Source organism: Motacilla alba, chromosome 3, assembly GCF_015832195.1.
Source record: "Motacilla alba alba isolate MOTALB_02 chromosome 3, Motacilla_alba_V1.0_pri, whole genome shotgun sequence".
NCBI classification, from domain to species: domain Eukaryota; kingdom Metazoa; phylum Chordata; class Aves; order Passeriformes; family Motacillidae; genus Motacilla; species Motacilla alba.
In genome coordinates, this window is record NC_052018.1 from 112,865,790 (window position 1) to 112,881,810 (window position 16,021).

At 47.4% G+C, this 16,021-nt stretch overlaps 1 protein-coding gene across 3 annotated transcripts in view; it reads left to right on the plus strand.

The window, feature by feature from the left end:
• PLCB1 (phospholipase C beta 1) overlaps positions 1–16,021 on the plus strand; it is a 317,819-nt gene that overhangs the window by 181,574 nt on the left and 120,224 nt on the right. For all 3 annotated transcript variants that reach the window (XM_038131492.1, XM_038131493.1, XM_038131494.1), the window contains exons 4-7: positions 2,036–2,176; positions 8,041–8,120; positions 10,579–10,632; positions 11,185–11,260. In XM_038131492.1, coding sequence (XP_037987420.1) covers positions 2,036–2,176; positions 8,041–8,120; positions 10,579–10,632; positions 11,185–11,260 — 351 coding nt within the window. The remainder of the gene's footprint in view (positions 1–2,035; positions 2,177–8,040; positions 8,121–10,578; positions 10,633–11,184; positions 11,261–16,021) is intronic.

Consider the following 16,021-nt stretch of genomic DNA (forward strand, 5'->3'; position numbering starts at 1 on the left):
CCAGGAAGAATGATGCTGTTCCCAGACAGCCCCTTGAGCAGAGGCATTTATCTGTCTGATTTGGGGTTGGAACGGCAGAGGGTAAAAAGGAGATGGATTCTCATCTCCCAGAGACGTGAAACAAAGCTTTGAAACATCCAGCCTGTAAATAAAAGAGAAAGGAACCCATCAAGTAATACACCATGACTGACTTAGCCACTGCAGGGCATTTCTCTAGCTCTTCTCCCAGATCTAAATGATACCATTTCTCTGTCTTTCTCCTTTGAATCCTCATCTCTGAAACACAACTACTATTTTTGTATCCCCCTCCTGTTTTTCTCTCCCGTGAAAGGCTGTGATTAACTTGTTTACCCACGAAACCATCTTTGTCTCGGAGCACAATGATATTCACAATTTACAGAGCCCTTAAATAGGATTATTCTGTCTGTTCTCCTGTAACACTTGGCATCATACCCAGTATTTAAAGAGGCTCAGCACTTATGATAGACAGCCTTGTACTTTCTTTTCAGTTTCTACCTCATGCTCCAAAAATGTTTTCCTAAATCTGGTGAGGTGTTCGGTGAACACACACACAGCTCTGTTGCCTCCAAGAAGGTATGAAACCAATCAGGAGATGCCCTTTAGATCGATGTCTTGTTGGTACAGGATTTCCTGCAAGATCCATGGAAAATGGCCCTTTTTTATCATCTTAACCTTGTTATATTAAATTTAATTGGCATCAGTTGGTGGAAATGTAGATACTTATTCCAAAATTTATTAAATATTAAGAATACCACAGATGGAACATATGCAGGCAGTGTGGGGAGAAGGTTCATGGGAGAGTGAAATTCGAAGTGCAGTACATTTATTGTGTCGGTTTTGAAATAACTTGATCTCTGCGCAGCATCTGCCATCCCACAGGGATTCTACTTGCTAGCCATGTTTTAGTTTTTGTGGGAGACTGAGCAGTCTTGCCTTCGAGGAGGGCTGAGCTGTCACATTATACAGGCCCTTTCCAAAGGGCTGAATCCACTCATGGGGAGCAGCTTTTCATCTGTCTTCATGAACTTCACCACGAGGCCAGGGAGCCGTTTGTTTCATTTCAAACACACTGAGTGCATTTCTTGGAAGTGGAGCAGCCTAATGGAAACGAGCAGAGTCACCAAATAACCTGAGGTTTTTACTCACATTCAGGTTGCCAGTGAGGCTGAGGTTCAGGCTATTAATAGCCGATAAAAATCCTTGAATGCACCTTTCCTTCACAGAAGTGTTAGGTGGTGGCTCCTCTGTCAGGCTGGAACAAGGTGTCCACGGAAGGGGTTGAGTCACCATCCCTGGAGGGGTTAAACAGACGTGTGGATGTGGCATTTGGGGACAAGGGTTAGTGGTGCCTTTGGCAGTGCAGGGGGAGCTGCTGGACTCGGTGCTCTTCAAGGTCTTTTCCAACCTAGATGAGTCTGTGATTCTGTACTGGATACAAACTGGGGGGGGGGGGGGAAAAGGCTAAAAGCTAAATCTAAATGGAATAGAACTAATAATTTCAATAATCCATGACCTGTTGAACGTGAAGAAGGAAGAGGTGGGCAACGCCAAAATTCTGTTATTAATTTTGGAGAGTTTAAGAAAGTTAATTCCAGAAGTCTTCTTAATCCCTTAGGAAAAACTAAGTTCTCATTTTCAGTTTTATGTAAAATCCATTGAAATCACTGCTGAGGACAGTAGCCTTTGGACAGATTGCGTTGTTTTGACGAGCAAGACAGTTTGTGTTTGCTTAACTTCTGCAGCAAAACAACTGAAAATAGGAAGGTGCAGCCCTCAGCTGGACAGCTCTGGGTGTGTACAGCACCAGAGCTCAAAGCTTCGGAGGATTGACAGCAGTGATTTCCTTCTTGTTCGGGGTTAATAGCTTTAAGTCCTCTAATGAGCCATTAACCAGATCAGAACCAACGTTTACAATGTTCAAAATGGCACAGATTTTCAAAGTGGAAGCATTTGCAGTTTTGGCAGCTCTTTCAGTGCAGCAGGTTTTAACCCTCCGGTGGTGGTTTCCCTGCAGGACCCGAAGCTGCGCGAGCTGCTGGACGCCGGGAACGCGGGAGGCCGCCTGGAAAACCGGATGATCACCGTTGTGTACGGCCCAGACCTGGTCAATATATCCTACCTGAACCTGGTGGCATTCCAAGATGACATAGCAAAGGTAACACACCTGGCAGATGAAGATCTGTCGTAGCAAATTCAGGCTTTGGAAGAAGTGTTTTGAGATAGGGATAGCTGAGCTAGAAGTGGGATGAAGCACAGTTCTGTTCTGCAGCTGGGCCACTCAGTTCCCAAGAAGAAATGTGCAATCTTTTTTTGTTTTGTGGGGTTTTTTTTTCCCAAGGACTTTATTCAGCAAGATTTATGCCCCTGGTAAATGTGCTCGTGTTCAGAACGTTGCTTGTAATGCCAAATAATCCCAGTAAAATAGTGTTACACACAAGTTTTAGCTCAGGAATGAGATGTTACGCTGTGGCTCCCCAAACACACATCAATATTTCAGCAGTAGCATCACATTTTGCCTGCTGAGAGCCCTTGATAAAGCTTGTAGTCAATATAATTTTCTTAGAAAAGTATTTTTTTCCATGCAGGTCCATCAGTTTCCTCTGTCCAACCCGCGACATAAAACTACACTTAGTACATTTGGGTTTGGATTTTTTCCTCCTTCTTCCAATTCCTCTACAATTCAGTCCTGTTTAATGATCTGGGAGCTTTTATTTTATCTGTTTCTAACAGACATCCCAAAGCTTCTCCCCTCTCCACTTCCACTCGTGTGGGCACGCTCTGCTGCCAGCCTCCAGACATCCACGCACAGAGCACTTCCCACTGGGCATTTTTGCCTCCTGGCCTTCACCAGATTGTGTGGAAAGAGGTTCTCTGCAGCCTGCTGGGATCTAACAACAGCAAGGGATTATTTTGTCACCTCACAGGCAACGAGGATGGTGAGGCCACGTGCAAAAAGGTCATAGGATGAAAACCTCCAGCGAGGAGGGGACATTTCTGCTGGCCAGATTCCCATTTCTGCTAATCTTCTCCAGCCAATTGGCAAAACCACCATTTCCAGCTTTTCTTTGACGTAGAAAATAGAGACAGAAGGAGTTTGTGCTGGTCCGCAGAGAGCTGAGAGGGAAGTGCTGTTCTTAGGCTTGAAAATGCAGAGCTCTACGGGGTGAGAAATCTTAACTCTGCAGAAAGCAATTGAAATAACTCTTCAGGAGAAAAACAGGAGCTGTGCTTATGAAGGAAAATGAAAAGGTATGCTAAAGCTTTACCAGCAGAAATTGCTGTCCCTTATCAAGGAGCAGGGAAAATCACCCAAATCAGAAGCTTATGTCCTTCTTTTTCACTTTCCTGTCTAGCCAGCAGTCAGTGAGCCACAATCTATTTGCTAAAACAGCACAGAAATGGGTGTTTTAGGGCTATTTTCTGTTTGATAATGGAACCTTAAAGTGGATAAAATCATATTTTGTAAAAGCTTGGCTGCTCTGGATCTTGAGTAACTCCTACCAGCCGAGTAACTAAGAATCTGAGTCTTCCTTTTTATTTGTAAATGCAATAGAGCAAATAAATTAATATTTGATCAGTTGGGCACTGTGGCCTGGGGATGCAATTTTTAAGGCATTGCAGATTAACTGTGTGTGCTTTGAGGTCATTTTAAATATCCTGATTGTTTGAATGAAATCAGTTTTGATCACTGTTGAACACATCTGAAATTCCTCCCTTTTTAACCTGTTTACCAACTTTATATGAACCAGAACACAGAATTTGGTCTCTGTTGTCTCTGAGCCCCATGCAGTGAGTCAGAGAAAGTGCAATAAATAAGCACATCAGGCACAAGTCATCTCTTCAGGGAGCTCTGGGGAGGAATGTCAGTACAAGGCGTTTTCAGCGCCACGCTTGCAAATTTTGACCCTCCGATGTTCCAGGGAAAGCAAGTGCCAAGAGAAGTCTCTCCCACCTTTCCTTTTCAGTGCAGGAATGTTTTTTGGTTAACCCTTCATTTGTGACACCTTGTTTTTCAAGTTGTGTGGCAAGTGTTGGCCCTTAAGGAGAAAGGCAAAGCAAACGGTAATGCTCTCAATGAGGCAGTTAAAATCATTCCACTGGAGGATTTTCTCCCTTTGCAGAGGCCTGCCTTTCTGCTACAAGCCCTGCTTGGCACATCCACTGGCCAAGTATTGGAAAAGGAGGAGAATGCAAGTCTTGGGTTATTGAGCTTGCCTCGGGTGCACTAAATAGAAATGTCAGTGTGCTGGTTTATGTTCATCGCTCCAGGAGAGAGGAACTGATGGTAAAACACATCAGTGATGAGCTGAGGGGCATCTGCTTTGATCAAGGAGTGCAGCTGGAAATTCATTGGGCCCTGCTCTAAAGGGCAGGCAGGAGGGTGTGTCCTGGTGGGGAGAGAAGCAGCACTGAGAGAGCCCTCGCTTATCATCATCTGAGAGTGCCTGTCTGGGGTAGGAGTTATTTGTGAGCATCCTCAGATTGCTGCAGAAGCAGCAGAGTTTACTCTCAAACCCTGTTCTGGGCAAATGCTCCTTTTCTCTGTCTCCACTCCCAACATGAAGAAGTCCAGCCCATCAGCCTCTGGCTGCTCCTAAAGCAGCTCACTCTTCACTCTCTTCCCAAATCCAGCAGCTTCAGAAGTGAACATCTCGTTGTTCCCTCCTCTTTCCTCTCACTCTTTGGTGCCTCTCGTGGCAGCTCTCTTTTTTCTGCTCTGCCAGTGCTGGCCATGCAGGCCCCTGCCCAGAGCCCCAGGAAATGCATTTCTCCTCAGTTTGATGAGCTTTGGGTAAAATGCATCACTGAGAGCTGATGAATTCCTCCATAAGTAAAATGATGTCATCAAGGATGATTCACAAGTCGCGCTATACTGTTCTTTCCAGCACACATCTTTATTTTTCTAGCTTCCCCAGTGTATGTAAGAGCTTGATCAGTAGAATAAAATGCTAAAGCAAGCCACATAAATTCATATCCATTTGATTTTTTTTTAATGAAATTCTGAAAGTGTAGAATTTCAGCAGCTTGCTTTGTTAACCTCCCACCAAAAAGAAATGTGCGAGGAACATTGCCTTCACACGTAGTCAGGCCTGATTGGAAGGAAGAGTTTTCAAGGCTCTGTGCTGCCTTTCCTTATGAAAAAGGTCTCATGTCTTCTGTTGCACTGAAAGTCTTATGGTACCCTGATGCATGCAGGGGAAGAGAGATTACTGCACTGAGCAGCACAATTCCAAAGGAGCTGCTGCTCTTGTGCCATCTGCCAAAGCACTGAACAGCTGAATTCTTGTCAGCAAAGCTCACAGGAGTGGCAGAAGATGGCCTGGCGTGGCAGGACACCGCCAGGAGGGGATCAAGGCCAGGAAGCTCTCTCTTATCATGATGGATGTGGCTTGCTTGGAGTTGAAGATCAGGAGGCCGAGTCCTTCCTCTCCCATGAGGGATCAGTGCTGGCTGTGCTGGCACTGCTGCAGCCCTGTTTCAAATAGCCCAGATTTCTCTTTTCCTGTTGTATCACATCTGTGCAGAGGCTGCAGCGCCCATGGCAGTCTGGAGGCTGCTGTGACCTTCCCACAGCTGGCTCTTTGCTCTCCACACAGAGCAGCCCTCCATCCCTAGGAGTGCTCCCCCCGAGCTCTGCCTGCTGGAATCACTGGTACGGGGCTGGGGTGTGGGCTCTGCTCTCTGCATGCAGCAACCCAAGGAAATGGAGCCCTTTGGTAGCTGAAGCAGCAAGGCGCACCTTGGCTCACAGCTTGGTGAGAGCCCAGCAAAGTCAGTCCCAAGCATCTGTTTCTTTTTGAAGCCCTGCTCTCAGCGCTGTTGTTCCCCCTCCTGCCAGGGGTTCAGATCAGCGGCTGCAGAGATGATGTGATCCTTGGCAGATTCTCTGATCTTGGCTTTTTGGCTGCGGCTCTGGGGGGCTGGACCCTGCAATGGGAGAGACGATGAGCAAGTGTTGCTTGTGAGCTGGTTAGGAATGGCTCAGCCTGCAGGTAGCCCTCAGAGTGTTTGGCAAGAGCGATGGGGTCGCTCTGGAGAGCCAGGAAAAGCCAGCAAAGGAACAGAACGGAACAAATGGCAAGGCTGCTTATATAAATAATGTGTGTGACAGGCACATAATAAGTGAGTTCCCCTTACATTCCTGTCAACAAGCATTCGGACAAAGAAAAGGAAGAGCTGGGCGTGTGGGATACTCTTGGAGCGCCCTTCTTCTGTTTTGCACAAAATATTTCAGCTTCGAGCCCAGCAGAAGCAGCAAGATGAAAACAGTCTATCAAGATCTGTTAAAAGCCAGTGTGTTTTCGATTTCCAAATAGTATTTTGTGTTGCTGTTAGTCTCTGTGGCCGCTGGTGTCACAGGGAGAAGTCTGAGCAGCTATTATTAGTGCCTAAACAAAGCAGTGTTTACAAGATGAGCCTATTTTGAGCCTGGAAAAATGAGTTGCCAAGAAGAAAAACAGATGCTGCACTTAATATGCTCTCTGTTCCAAGACTCACAGCAAAGCAGTTGTGTTGCTAACGAGCCCAACTCCTCCTCCTCTGCTTTCTCACACCCCTGATTTTTTCCAACTAGACCTAAGAAGGAAAAACAATTAAAGAAGAAGAATGGCGGTGGTCGCAAGAAGGTGGAGGGGAGCACTATCTGAGCAGCACTGATTTTGCCTCCAGAACAAGTCTGAGTCTGAGGGAAGAAGGTTTCTCTTGCAGAAACACCAGCCACAGCAGAGGCGTGGGGTAGTGAATGGGCTGGGCTCCAGGGTCTGAGAGCTGGAGGGCATCAAAGGCCACTCAAACACTGGGAACACAGGCAGCCTTATCCTTGGGAGCACGGGTGGGAGACCAGTTCCAGGAGCAAGGTCTGATAACATCAGGGAAAAAACCTTAGCATATAAAAAAGATGGAAACCCCCCTCCAGCTTCTCAAATCAGTCACCTGGTCATGTGGGAAAACGAAGCTTTTTAGGTGAATTAAGCTCTAAGCTCCAAAGTGACACAGGAACATTTGTCTCAGTGGAAGTCAGTGACCCTTCCCATCCCTATCCATTTTTGTCAGAATGGAATCCTCCTTTATTTTTAATACATATTTTTTTCTCAAGAAAAAGACCAAGGGGAAGGGAATGCTTCCCAAAGAGTGCGGCAGTGGGAATTTTGGATTTGGACTGTTACGAAAGGAAGCATAACTGTAGTTTGGAACGAAACTCCAAAAGCTTTGTCAACGAAAACAACAAAAAATCACATTGTTTGCAAAGGCACTGCTTGTTTTCTTCCCTTTCTTTCAGTGGAGTAAACAAAGCCAACCCAAAACCACCGTTGTGATGAAAAAGGTTTGCAGTTAAAGGTTGTGAATAAGCACCACGTTAGAAAGGAAAAAGGCACTGGAGCTGTCAGTGAGAAGCTGTGGGAGAGACCTGCAAGGGAGGAGAGCAGCACAAACTCTGAGAGTCCAAACTTCAGTTTCCAATCGTGGCTCAGCCCTGCTGGGAACCCAGGAAGGGTCAGGGATGCAAGGGAAGGACTGGAGCAATGTGGAGCAGCCTGGCCTAGGGGAAGGTGTCCCTGCCATGGCAGGGGCATGGATCTGGATCCTCTTGAGCATCCCTTCCCACCCAAACCATTCCATGAGTCTGTGGCATTTCTTCCCTACACCAGGAAGAGGGAAAAGTATTTAGTGAGGGATGGGACCGCAGTGTGAGGATGTGCAGTCAGGGAAAAAGAGTTCTTTGGAGTTGCATCTTCCTTGCATATCAGAGTAACTGAAATGTGCTCCTGTGCATTTCTGCTGGCTGGGGAGTTTTTAAGCTTGTTTCTTATCTTGGATAGAGTCAGGACTTCAATTTGTAACAGTCTTCTTGTTTTTTGTAGCATGAGAAAAACAGGTCTCACAGATGAGGAGGGAAGATGTAATTGGAAAAATCAAGTTCAGGCCTTAATTAGGGCCTTTTTTCCAAAGCATAATTTCAAAAAATATGTTGCATTGTGTCAGTAAACATCTAAACTGAGCCTCTTTTTCTCTTCACAGGAATGGTCAGATGAAGTGTTCAGTTTGGCAACAAATTTGTTGGCACAGAACATGTCAAGGGACGCGTTTCTGGAAAAAGCGTAAGTGGCCCTCACGTGTCACCCTGTGGGAGCTGCTCTTCCCTCTGCGTCATTGTCCTCCCCGCTTCTTACTCACCTTGTCATCTACTGTTTCTGCTCTGGTGGCTTGTCACTTCTGTAAACACAGCTCCTGGTTCCTGTGGTTCTAAAAAGCCTGTTGTCTGGGAGTCATCTAAACAAAAATCCTTTAGGGTTCTCCTGGCAAACGATTAAATCATTGCAGAAAACGCCGGAATCGGATGCTCCCTGCCCCTTGTACATTGTAGCTTCAGCTGTAGGCTGAAGGTCTGCATTTAAAAAGAAAGAATATTCTGGACTGACTTGCTTCTGGTTTGTTTTCCTTTTTGTCTTTCATTGATAACAAAACAAAAAAGAGAAATGCCAGAAGTCCCTTCTCCTCAGTCCGATCTCTCTGGTTTCCGTGTGATCCAGAGGGAATTCATTGCTCTGGATTGCTTGGCAGAGTAAGCAGATTCTGACTTGCTTTCCATGAAGCAGAAAAGCTGTTTGTGAGAAGGTCTGGGGTGAAATACACACCTAAAAGGAAGGAGAGCTAAACCTGACAGTTCTCAATTCAGCAATTCTCAGCTGATGAGAGGCAGTTTTGTGGGAATCAGAGCTTTGAGAAGAGCATGGCAAAGCCTGCCAGAAGGTGCTGGTGTTGAACTGGGATACTCACTGGCCTTTTGGGCTTCTAAAAGAGGGGCTGCACCTTCCCCAGGCTGTGAGTTAGCTGCTTAAAGTCAGCTTAGTGTCTCCCCCAAGCACCTTTCCCTGCTCACAGGCCGGGGCTCAGTCCAGCTAAGTACTAAACTTACCTTCCTAAAACCTTCTTCCCTCCAAATTAACCTCCCCTTTTCCTGGACTTGGCTGTGAATGGCTGCTTCCATTAGCTGCACCCTGAGTCAGACCGTTCCAGAGTGCTGAAGCTGAATCCCAGGGAGCACAAGTGCTGCTGAGGGAAGGAGGGATGTGCGTCTGTGGGTGTGTGCTTCCTCTCCGTGCTGTTCGCTGTGCTGCAGCTGGAGTCCACAGGAATTCTGGAGGCAGCTCTGAAGGGGGGGATGCTGCTGGAAATACACCATTGTCTGATAACAGTGTGTTGGGGCAGCAGGGCTGTTTTGGGCAAACAAAATCCCAAACGGATGGGAACACTGAGCGTTTCCTGCTGGCCCTGCGTGCTAGCAGGGGGGAATGTGCCCACCTGAGCTGGTGACTTCCTTCAGCTGCACAGGCTGGAGATGGCTTTGGAGGGGAATTCAGTTCCACAATTGCCCCTGAAATCCCCAGGTGCCCAGCGGGCTCTGCTGCCAGGTCTGTAGTGGGGAGGGCTGGGGCTGTACCTAATGGGCCCTTTCCTCCCCAAATCAGGGGAGAAATGTGTCATCACACGCTCAGCAGAGCTCCTTGTCTGGAGCTGTTCTTTGGCAGTTTTTCAAGCCATATTAATTAAAGATGAAGTCACTGGACACACTGTGTGGATTCAGTGGCAGGCAAGCGTGGCATTCCTGTGTCTTTTTCCACTAATTAATAAATCACTTGGAAACTGTAAGGTTTCCCAGCTCCTCTGCACGGATGCCAAATCAGTCACTTAAGAAATGTATGACTTTGGAGATTAAATTATTTCCCCATTATAATTAGTGTACTAAGCAAAGGGTTGGTTGGAGTCCTATCAGAACCCTTTTGTTGAAAGAGAAAACCAGATTGCATTAGAGCAGAATGAAGGGTTTTCTCTTTGTGACGTTCAGTTCCTTGGAGCATTGGAAGTACAATAATGAACAGCTTTTGCCCATCTTCTCTTATTTCTAACTTCCTTGGTTATAGAGGAAAACACTCAATGCCACCAAAATGTAGTCAAAATTTTGAAAAAATAGAAGGCAAAATGAAAGGAACTTTGGGTTTTTTAAAATAGCTCCTGTGATTTTTTTTTTGTTTTAATCTCCCTCAATGCTGGGAGTTATGCTTGGTGACACAGTAGCACAAAAGGCTTCAGTTTCCAGAAGATGAAACTGTGGGGAGTCAAGGATTTGTGGAAATGTTCCTATCCCAGTCATCCTAGTTTCAGCATGCACTGTGTTTTTGAAGTGGTGGCTAATGGCATTTTCTGTTGGGAAGAAAAGGAAAGTTTATTAGAACCATGCAGTTTCTTCTTTTGGCAGACCACTGGGTGAAGTGAAAAAGCTGAGCTTTTTAACAAAAGAAAAATCTCCTCTGAAATATTTAAGTGTTGCCACATTTTTCCCCAGATGATGTTACTGCAAAACTCATTGACAGTTATCTCAGGACAGACAGTGGAAGGTTTGTAGTCAGTAATGATGTCCCAACATGTTTTCATACTGGGAGAACGGGCTGAGTGGGACTTGCCACATGATCAGAGCACTAGCCCAGAGCTTGGAAGGTGATGGAGAGGTCCTTGAAAATGCTGTAAAAATAAAGCAGGGTGCTTTTCTCTCCACAGCTACACAAAACTCAAGCTGCAGGTGACTCCAGAGGGGCGCATTCCTCTGAAGAAGTAAGTGCTGTTCCCCTTCCTTGCCACGTGCTCTCTGCTGACTTCGGGCTGTGAATATGTCTTTGGGATGAGCATGGGACCCCTGTGCCTAGAAGAGTAATTTAAACCTCTCTTTATAACAGAGTAGCCACAAGTGATGGCCCAGAATAGCCCAGTGATGATGGGGTGTCTCTGTTCAAATGCCCTCTGGGCACAGACATTCTGCCTCTCTGCCCTGCTTCTTTCCACTGGTGAAAATTTCAAAAAAAGAAAAAACAGCAGCATAATTTCTTTATCTCGGGGGTATGTGAAAATAAACAGATTGCAGTTGCATGTCACTGGGGGAATGGAGAGACCAGTGATGGCTGAAATAAATACCTGCTGCGGTAGGGGCTGCTGTGGGGTAGGGTTAAAACTGAGCGCTGTCAAACTCCCCTCTGTTCCTGAGCAGCCAGCAAGTGGAAATAAACAGCTAAAGATGTAATAGGCTGCTGAGAGATCCTCCGTCCTTGAGCCACACGGCCACCAAGGCATGTCCTCAAGGCAGCCCCTGTGTTTTGTGCTCCCTTGCAGCATATACCGCTTGTTCTCCTCGGACAGAAAACGGGTGGAGACGGCGCTGGAAGCCTGCAACCTTCCCTCCTCCAGGGTAAGAGCTGAGCTCTGCAGCTCTGCAGCTCAGCGCTGCTTGGCTCGGGCGCTGTGTGCTCTCTGCTTGGGCATGGCTGAGCCTGCTGGGCTGGGTGGGCCTCAGCAGCAGCTCTGGCTTTCCCGCACAGAGCTTCCTGAGACCCCTCTCGGCACCTCTGGTTTGAAGTTGTTTAGGATCGGGGGCACGTGGAAGAAGCCTAAAAGGATTTAAAGGAAGGGCAGAGTTTGTGTGACCTGTCCTGGAGGAATCCTGTGAGGGCATTTTAGGAATAGGTGACTTTTGCACAATTTCCAAGGCATGGTTTCAGTGTTAGGCTGAGGTGTGATCTCTAGCTGGAGGCGAGTGACAGGCTAAACCCCCTCTGCCTTAGCTGAACGGGGCATGAAGGAAATGTGGAAATGTGGTGCGGAAGCTGCTAACGGTGCAGGGATGCAGCCACTGCATCCTGCTAATCCAGGAGCTCTCCTCAACCCAGAACATTTCCAGGATAGTCTGTGGCCCTCAAGAAGGCTTTTTGCAGACAGAGTGACCTCGAGCAGGTGATTCCAGCTGGAGTCACAGAGTCACAGACTGGGTGAGGCTGGGAGGGACCACAGTGGGACGTCTGCTCCCACCTCCCTGCTCAAGCTGCGATTTAATCCCAGGAAAGCTTCTTGCAGGATAATTCCTTCTTTCAGGGGTCCAAGAGGTGGGGCAAAACCCTTCTGTAGCAGAGAGAGCCTGCATCTCCTGATCCCTTGACTTATGCACAGCTGTGTGCTGTGAGGTTTCCCTGACATCCGCTCCCCCGCTGGTTTAATAGAGCCCATTCCTGAAGCTCCAGAGCAGTGGAGCAAAATGTTCCCCAGCCAAACCTCAGACACCCCTTACAGGGAGACCTTCCTTCATAGGTTTGGGAGCTCAGTTCCATAAAATTCCAAGGAATGTCAGCAAAAAGGTATAAAATACTATAATCTTATCTAAAGTAATATTGTGAGGTTAGAAATGTGGAGAGAAATATTTTAAAGATGAGATTCCATTTAATTGATAGCAAACAAGACAAAGTGTGCAAAAAATTCTCTGAGGCGCTGCTCTCTGAATCAGCTGATTTATTTCTTCCGTTTACTACGTGTCTCTGAAAAGAAAATTTAAATATCATTTGGGTCTTTGGAAGAAACTGCAGCTTTTTCCTGCTATTTAGCTAAGTAGAGTTTTACAGACACACTGCTGGATGCTCGTTGCTGGGATACCATGGTGAAAATTATTCAGAGTATGAAGTAGATCCTTTCTTTGGTCGGGACAAAAGAGAAATGTGCTGCATACACCGAAGAAAACTGTGTTGATCATCTTTGGAAAATCTGTAGAAGGGCAAAACCGAATCTCATGGAGGTACAGAATAGAAGAAAAGCAGAACTTCAACCACAGCTCCTTCCCTTTGTGTTCCTGTTTATTTGAGCAAGTGAAATTCTTAGCTTCAGCTTCCAGCTTTCCTGCCCTGTTGTACTGCAGGACAAATGGTGTTCCCAGAAAGCCTTGGAAGAGCAATAGACTGCAGCAGTGTGCAAGACATGCATGCCAGGGAGACCTGCTCAGCCAAATAACCCCAAATTATTCAGAGAATTCATGAGAGTCTCTCATGGATGTTAGTAGTTCGGGCTCTGCTTTTTCATATTCATGCCTCACGGATTTTCTCCCCGAGTTTCCACACCTCTCCTTGCTTTGGGAAGAAATGGAGCTCGTTGGCCACGAGCTTCACACCACGTTTGGCTGCAGCTCTTGGAACTTAGGAGTGAATCTTCAAGCCTGGGACAGTCCCTCGTCTGCCTCTCGCAGTGACCTGGGCACAGGCGCCAGGGGAGAGTGTCCCTGTGTGCCCTTCTCTGTGACAGGACAGAGACCCCATCCATCAGCCCCTCCCCAGGGAATTCCCTGCGTGTGCGTGTGCCAGGAGACCCTGTGGCACGACCTGCAGGCTCTGCATCCAGTGCAAGAGCAGGAAGAGTTCTCCTTGCCCAGATAATTGTTTCCATCCTGAGGAGTAGCAGCAGAGAGGATCCTCGGAATTGCTGAAAACGATGGCTGAGCACTGCAGCCCTGAGCCAGCTGAGCAGCAGGGCGTGATCCCAGGGAGATGACCCGTGGACCTCAAGTCAAGCACTTTTTCAAAGCATGGCTTTATTAATGTCTCTCTTTCTCAGTCAGAACTGGCCTGTGTGGAGTCTTGCAGAATCAAGCCCTGATTTTAGGAACAGTCATCATCCAGCAGGTCTGAAAGCAGAAGGATCTTTAAATAAATGTTTAAACAAAGTTTTAAAATACCCCAATGAATTTCTGACTTTGCCATCTGATTCCCCTGTGTTTTTTTTTTTTTAATCTTGTCTATTTTTTGGAAATGGGGTTGCTTTTTGTTATTGTTGGATATTTTTTGTTTGTTTTGGTTAAAGGTGCCTTAAATAGAATTTGGAGAGCTTTATTTTAGCTGGCCTTTTGGCTGTGAAAAGTGGTCTTTGCCTTCTAGTTAATGTCGAGGTTCACAGTGAGGCACCAGTGAGCTTGAGTGTTACAATAAAACAGCCAGCTCTTGAGTCCAGCCTGTGCGAATAATCTGAGTTAGCTCTCATGCTGCCAAATACGCAACAGACTGGATAGAGAAGCTGGAAAAGCAGGCAGGTCACCAGGCAAATCCTAAATCAGCAGTGCTTGAAATTAGGAGAGAGTCTTAGCACGGAATGAAATGGAATGCCAGCTCTAGGCCAAGCTGGAAACGAGGGGTGCTCTCATGTGGTACAGAAGGTTTGTGCTTTGTTCTTTGGTGTCAAAAAAGAGATGAGCCCAGAAGGTGTGTGGGTGGTTCCTCTGAAACGGGGATGGCTCAGACCAGGCTGAGTAAGGGGGCAGAGGATTTTAATCCCTGGGGGCAGACAGGCTTTTGGAAGCCAAATATAGCTGTGGGAGGTTGTGCCTGAGGTGGCTTCTGTCTCCCATGCAGATATTTGTGGTTTGTAGCCCGCTGATTGTGATACTGGTAGGAAATACCTGCTGAAAAGTTCGGTACACTCATGCCTGAAGGCTCGTTTTGGTTGTTCTCTCTGCAGTGGGTGTTTGGAGACACAGGAAGGCAAAGTGATGTCTGTCAGTTGGGTCTGAGTGGCAAATCAGAGCCTGGATCTCAGGTCCTTGGAGGAGATCCACTTTAGTTCAGCTGAGCACTTCAAACCCTTTGTAAAGAAAAAAACAGTAGCTTGATGGGGGGCTGTGGTTCTGCGGTAATCAGAGCATCATTCAAAAGCCCCTGGCTGAGGAGCAGCACCCTGCTGGACAGGGGTTCTCAGCAGAGGGAGCAGGGGAGGGCAGGGTGCCAGCTCTAACAGGAAAATTCCCAAGCTTTGAGAATCCCAGCCTTAAGGCACACACAGGTGTTGGCACTGAGAGCTCCACAGCTTCAATTTTTCAGTGTCGTGGGTGCAGTGCCACTGGCAGCCCTCGCTGAAAGGAGCCATTTTCATCCTCTCCCCTCAGCATTCCCCCTTGTCCATCCACCCTTGCGCTGGATTTGGCAGCAGTGAGTTACCTGGCTCAGGGACTGATCCCATGTGAGACACACAGGGAGGTTTTGGCTGGGTAAGTGTTGACCCAGCTCACCCTGCAGCCGCTCACAGTCTGCCAAAAACAGTGGGGGCACAAGGGTCTGACGGGGTCCCCTCAGGATGCTGGAGCCTGGAGACGGTTGTCCAGGCAGAGCAGAGGAGCAGCCCCGCTTGGTCAATCTCCTGTGGACACAGACAGGATAAAGCCCTCCCAAGGCTGTGTGGGTTTCAGATGAAAGGAGACAAAGCGACGCCTGTGGCATCGTTTATTTGTTTAACCCAAAGCAGGAAGGATACAGCAAAGTTTGCTTGGCTCTGACAAAGGCCTGAGCGATGCTTCCGGTTCCCTTGGCAACGGGGCTGAGCGGGCACGGTAAACACAGGCACAGCCAGCTTTGCCAAGCAAACGCCTTTGGGCCCAAGTTACCATTCTCCTCCTCTAGCTCGTGGCATTTTGGAGCGTGGAGAGGCACCCTGTGGGCCCCTGGTGCTCCCAGAGACCACGGGTCACAGCTTTGCGTGAAGGACTCTCCAGCTTCATGCAGAGGACTCACCCAGTGCAGTGACTGCCTCCAGTAATTTGATTTTTTTGGAGAAAAGCGTAGTGAGGGTGATAAAATTGTCATCTAGAAGTTGGACTAAATTTAAATCACTCTAAATTGAAGAAGATGTAAGAAAAAAAAATACTGGCATGTCTTCTGCAGGAGAGCATTTTTATCAATTCCTGTAAAAGAAATCTGATTGCGAAGTGTGTTACACTGAGTGTTCAGGACAGAGACGGATGGCAACGCTGTGCTGCTGAGTCTCGCCCAGAATTGTGGCATCTTGAACGTGTATCTGCAGGAAGGAGGAGGCAGAATCGCTGCTGCTGTCAGGGAACAAGTGTATTAGTAATGACACGGTGACCCAGTTTGTTCCCCAGCTGTCTGACAGCTCTGGAAAGACGAGTGACATCCTCACCCTCTGTGACACTGCTGTTCTGCTCCCTCAAAACCACAGGCTCAGCACCGCTGGGGGTGAGCTCGGAGGCCTCAGCAGGGCTGATACACCTGGTTCTGCTGTGGGCAGGGGGTAGGTGGGGAGATGTGCCTCCCTCCTGCTTCCCAGGTGCTCGCAGAATGAGAGAGCTGTGCCTCGTGGAAGCTCATAGGTGTGTTTGTAGGTTATTTTTAAGGATGAACTCTTTAAGCCG